The sequence below is a fragment of the Trichoplax adhaerens genome, genomic scaffold, assembly GCF_000150275.1.
Source record: "Trichoplax adhaerens TRIADscaffold_22 genomic scaffold, whole genome shotgun sequence".
In the NCBI taxonomy this organism is placed as follows: domain Eukaryota; kingdom Metazoa; phylum Placozoa; class Uniplacotomia; order Trichoplacea; family Trichoplacidae; genus Trichoplax; species Trichoplax adhaerens.
Window position 1 is genome coordinate 665446 of NW_002060963.1, and position 6097 is coordinate 671542.

The 6097-nt window shown below is 37.3% G+C and overlaps 1 protein-coding gene across 1 annotated transcript in view; it reads right to left on the reverse strand.

Moving 5' to 3' along the window:
* Window positions 1-2671, reverse strand: part of TRIADDRAFT_61268 (uncharacterized protein) — a gene marked incomplete at both ends in the record, with an annotated part of 3356 nt that extends 685 nt beyond the window's left edge. Inside the window, 11 exons of the mRNA XM_002117230.1 lie at window positions 16-102; window positions 380-547; window positions 632-914; window positions 1020-1117; window positions 1181-1308; window positions 1382-1411; window positions 1525-1635; window positions 1725-1833; window positions 1977-2032; window positions 2267-2341; window positions 2662-2671. Of these exons, the coding sequence (XP_002117266.1) occupies window positions 16-102; window positions 380-547; window positions 632-914; window positions 1020-1117; window positions 1181-1308; window positions 1382-1411; window positions 1525-1635; window positions 1725-1833; window positions 1977-2032; window positions 2267-2341; window positions 2662-2671 (1155 nt within the window). The remainder of the gene's footprint in view (window positions 1-15; window positions 103-379; window positions 548-631; window positions 915-1019; window positions 1118-1180; window positions 1309-1381; window positions 1412-1524; window positions 1636-1724; window positions 1834-1976; window positions 2033-2266; window positions 2342-2661) is intronic.
* Between the last annotated feature and the right edge of the window lie 3426 nt (window positions 2672-6097).

The following is a 6097-nucleotide window of genomic DNA, read 5'->3' on the forward strand; positions in this document are numbered from 1 at the left end:
GATTGCTGATTTGACCTTGCGCAGGAATAGCACTGCTTCTCTACCGTCCACTAGTCGATGATCGTATGTTAAAGCAATATACATCATTGGACGTATTTCAACCTATGGAAGATATTTAATAATGCATTATACATCAAGTAATTATTGATTAGGTGCTAGTCTTATTGCATGCTACTAAACTTTTAGACTAAATGTGCAAATTGTAGTTAGAATACAGGACAACTGTTGTTATTCTTATTGAAATTCATTACAGCTTAATTCATGAAAGGTCTGCTAGAGCAGCAATTAAATGTTCTCAGAAAGGAATATCCACATTAACGATATCATTATACTGCAATTTTGTCTAGATAACTGAGATTACTATCAAGAAAAATATTACCTTTCCTTTAACTGCAATTGGTCTATCAAATACTCCATGCATGCCTAATATTGCAGACTGTGGAGGATTTATAATAGGTGTACCAAATAAAGATCCAAAAACACCACCATTCGAAATAGTAAAGGTTCCCCCTTCCATATCTTCAACAGTGATGTTGTTATGTCTTGCCTGAAACAATCGATTAAAGTTAACGATCTGATGCATAATAATAGCATAGCGTGCATGCATTTACATATATGATTAGCGCTAAACCTTTTCTGCCAGAGTGGCTACATTTTTTTCAATGTCACCATAGTTCATAGTCTCGACATTTCTAAGAACAGGAACAACCAACCCTTTAGGCGTGGCTACGGCAATACTAATATCAACATAGTCCCGATATATGATCTCTTTTCCGTCAATAACAGCATTGATTACAGGCTGATCACGTAAAGCAAACGCGGACGCCTTAATGAATGGTGACATAAAACTAAGTTTGGCTCCATGCTTTTTGAGAAAGCTTTCCTTATAAGCATTTCTCATCTCTATTACATTACTGTATATTTAAAACATTGAAGAAAAAGTAACATTAATATCCATGCATAAAATCTATCAATTTCTTTAAAAATCGAAATATCTTATTATAACAATCTTGTAACACCTCATATCAACTTCATTAAATGTTGTGAGCATAGCACAGGTATTTTGTGCCGCCTTCAGGCGTTCGGCAATCCTTAATCGCATGCGTGACATTTTAACCTACAAGTATTTCGATATATCAGCTTTTCCTCAAAATAGATAATTTTACAGAAAGGCATTTACTCGTCTCTCTGATCGCACACCGCTCGGCATTGGCTCTATAGGCTGTGGCACTGCAGCAGCTATGGGCCTCTTCTGGCTTACGGGTGGAATTGGCGTCGCAGATATTGGACTTTCAGGAATGTTAGGAACTTCATTGAAGGAACATTAAATTAGTTCGCTAGGTTTGACATACTAGGCATTCAATACAGTTTGCAAACAAACCTGGTGGTGGTGCACTAGGAATTTCAGCAGCTATAACATGTAAATAGTGCGAGAGAAGTTATTGTCATCGCTAGCAGTAATAATACGTATACAATGAAAGAACTGTGAAAGTCATGGTGGTGTAAAAATTGCTATAGTTTTACCTTGAGCTGGCGGGGATTCTGCGTTCGGTGGCACTTCCTTCGTTTCTGCTGTTGCTGGGGATGGCGAAGGGGCTTTTGTTTCCGTAGATTGTGAACCTGACTCGCTGCCTGCTATCAAATTTAGAGGAAGTAATAATTAATTCTATCAGAATAGGTATACAGAAGCCATTCGGTATCACAATAGGAAGCAGCCTACTAACCAGCAACTTTAAATTTCGCAATATTTTGACTTTGAGTTACTTTTTCACCATCCGGAATAAGGAATTCCTCGATTACTCCAGATTCAGGTGCAAGCACTGCCATAGTTGTCTGAAGATTATCAAGTATGAAATGTAATTATTTTATAACGAATTTCTTATTAAATATCATATAATCGCACAGCCAAGATGATTCTGTTCTTGTTACAAGCATGTTCACGTTAGCTAAAATAAATAGAAAGTACATTGCCTCACCTTATCAGTTTCTATTTCACCTATAGTGTCATTCTCTTCAACAGTATCACCCACCTCTATTGAAATCAATGATAAGAATATATCAATGCTGTATATGTAGTACATATGAATGCAGCGACATAAGCGTATCTATAATACACCATAGTATGTAACCTTATGGTATGTATTTCGTATATACCATAAATATGCCTTATAAACTAATTCTAGTGTTATTATAGAAGATTTCACAAAACCTAAAACCCTTTGAGCATGCCCGATAGTTGCCAAATATAAATAATGTTATAACATACCTTTGAGCCAACGAATATCTCCTTCGCTAATAGATTCTGGAAACGTAGGGGCTTGAATGGTAATTACATTATCAACTTCAAGACGCAAGTAAAATGTGTTAGTAATGACAGCAATGCAAAATACGAATTATATAGCAAGCTTAAATAAATCATCACAAACTGATCATTTTACCATCATAAACATGATAACATCAGCATCAAATTTCAGTTAATCATAAATTAACGCTATCGTAAAGAAATACTTACGATAAAATGTGGATATATGTAGTTGCTTCTCATGCCAATGAGATAAAGTCGGCGCGTACTTTCGACTACGTATCCAAAAGGATGAGATTAAATCGAATACACAATATTTACCAGAATTTTGAGCTATCATAAGTATATCAATAACTTACATAATCGCATTCGATTGGGTACCAATGCTGCGCTTATTTACTATAGTGATAAATTAAAAAGGAACTAATATGATCTTCCGTCACAGTCACAAGAGATGTATATTAAATTAGTAGCAGTGGCTACTCATGACAAAGTAAACAATCATACGAACAAGGAAGGATCTGTAATTACGCCTGTTGTGTAATAATTTTGTACCTTTTAAGTACGGTAACTTAAAATTAATTCATGTGTTGTACATTTATGAGCTATGATGAGACTGCGGCTATAGTGGTGTGCCATACTTTACGCTAGCAGAACGAAAGTTCATGGTATTTCAGCAACTTATAATTCATTTTTTTTAAAGAATATTTAGGGTTAAAATATTGTGACGCAAAATATTAGTAATAAGAAAGAAAAAAATCACTAATATATCAACTTATGGACATCCATTACATGAATTAATGACGTTTATCATGTTATACAGTATAGTAGAATAATTGTAAATCTCAAGAGAGTGCAGCACTACCTAGCATGAAGAAGCTCCTTCACTAGTTCGGTAATTACAAAACAAACGTTAATTACGCTATTGTAGTACCGTACATAAACTAAAGTTATATCATACAAAGAGTTATGCATGTTACAGCTCTTGATCGGATCTATAGACTACAGCTATTAGGTGCCTTACAACATAAATTGTTGCAGCTGAGCATGCACTATCATCGACGGCATAGTATAACATGATTGAGTCCGCTAACTCAAATATCTTGCATTATAATACCTGCTGCAAAGGTATTCACCGATTAGCAAATTTATTTAGCAAGCAAGATGTACTGTACCGTAGACGTTGTGTCACAGCACGGTTTAAATCATTTTTTCTCTTGTGCTGTATACAGTACACGTACCGGAACACATAAATAACATTATTACAACAGAATATACAATAGGTAAGACAGGATTTCATCCAAAAAAAAAGAACGGTCTATCGGAAACGTGAGCGAAATGAAAACACGACAATAATTAATATGTGGTAGTTATCCAGAAATAAGATGACACAGAGTACTGTGCAAGGTCGCTTTATAATCTCTCTTTGCATGTGTTAATGGGGATATGGCAGAATTTATCATGGTGGAGGAAATGATTTGGCATTCCACTTGACCGTAGAATAATATCATTTTTTGCCCTTATTATCAGCCTTCAATAGAGAAGTTTATGCAAGGTCCACGCTATTGGCAGGCAGATAGTAAGATTATGGTTAACACTACGGCCATGGATGGACACTACCATAAAATGAAGAGTAGACTTGACGCAATAAATGAATGCGGACACTGTATCAGATACACTACAGGATCATTCTAGAGACGCGCACAGTATTGATGTCATTATAACCTCAACAAGCAAGACCACATCGTGAAGATATCTGACTTCATTTCTATCAGTATAGTATTGCAATATCATTGAGAATTGGCAATTATCACTATAGACAGTAATGACAATCCCAATTTTATCATTGTAGAAAGTTAAATATGGTTAAAGTACCACAGATGCCTTACCTAAAGTAGTGGACTTGGTAATCCATTTACTTCCAGCCTGCAATAAATAAATAGCAATAAGCCATTAGCCAAACAGCATTGAACAAATTCAATTGATTGAATATCAACATGATCAAGTTTGACTACTTGTTCTGTTTGGATGTGCAGCCTATCCAGGCAATGACAATTTATTGCACAATCCAATCATGATAAATCGACTGCAGACATTCACTAGGATGATAACGATGACTGAATAATGAGGTCATCAAAGAAGACTGTCATTCAGAGTGTAAGCACTTTAACATTTTTTTTTTTTTTGACTTTCAAGGTAATCATTGATTTTATAACGACTTGCTACTGGATAGAATATCATTGCTAAAACAGAAATACTCTGGTAAAGTGATTCAAATCAAGGAAATGCCAGTCGCAATGTCAAGACAAAGCAACATGGCAACATTGACTTGTTATCAATGCATGACCTTTTGACATGTGTATCGTATGGAATAGAGTACTTAGTCGATGTACGGGCAGAGCATACGATATCCGATTTTTGTATTGTGAGGCATACTATGATCATTTGTGGTATAGCCTATGACTATTATAAGCTAACAAAAAATGGTTGACAAGAAGCTATATCCTCTAACATATTAAAAGAGAGTTTACCCAACTTACAATTGACGCTATTGGAGTAAACGACGATGGTTTGCTTAACTTATTACACAGTTGATGTCGAAGGGAGAGCATCTTGGCTACGACAGCTTTGCACGAAATTCTATCGGCGCAATGTGATCTTGCTATTCATTGAGACGGCGCATAATACAGACGTTTTCACCCTATTCAATCTGATGTGGCGCAGAAGGCAGAATGCGCGGCTTAGCCATGACTGTAGTCTGTCGATGAGGTGTTTTTGACCTCGATCGATTTACCGTACTGTACCGTACCGTACCGCCCGGACCATGCGTTACTGCGCATGCCTGGGACCAGAGTACAGGAACTGTACTGAACTGAAAGGGAATGCTTCGATCTACTGGATACTGGATAGTAGACTTGTACGGTAAACTGGTGGTGTTGAAGGTCTCGATTACACGCTAAAAAAGTGCCAGTACACCGGCTCCAAGTGGGTGTATTACTAGTACTACACAAAATTGATAGTGATATGACCACAAAGCACAAGGAAAACAAAAGATTGTGCAAATAGCGCTGGCGGTTTCAAAGTAAACCCGAGCTGGCGTACGGTATCTCACGTGGAGCAACTACTGCTGTGCGCTACAGTGTGCACTGTGCAGTAAATCATAAAAAGGCAACAAGTCTGTTTCGAACATTGTTAGTCTTACTCACTGGACTACAGTAAGTCTGCCAGTGTACTGTACTTAGGAGAGGCAAGAAGAAACTGAAAATTTTCACTTACAGTACAATTGATAGATACTGTCATATAAAGCAAAGTAAAATCATAGGAAGACATTTTATTGGTACAGTACATCGTATCACGTTCTACAGTATACGGTCTACTCTACTGCATACTGTAGGTTCGACTTTGACTTCCGTACGGTACAGTATGGCATTCACTGATACTAGCAGTCTAGCACTAATTCCACTCACACTCAGTCACCAAGGGATTACTCACCCAGTCAGTCGGTACTGACATGGGACTACTAGACTACAGTACAGTGTACAGTGTGGACAGTGGAGCACATTCTTTACAGATGTCTAGCACTACTTGTACGCACGCTCAGCCACCAGGGACTGCTCACCCAGTCAGTCAGTACTGACGTGGGACTACTAGACTACAGTACATACAGTGTACTGTACTGTACAGTGTGGACAGTTGTCTAGCACTACTTCTACGCACGCTCAGGCACCAGGGAATGCTCACCCAGTCAGTCAGTACTGACGTGAGACTACTAGACTACAGTACATACAGTGTACA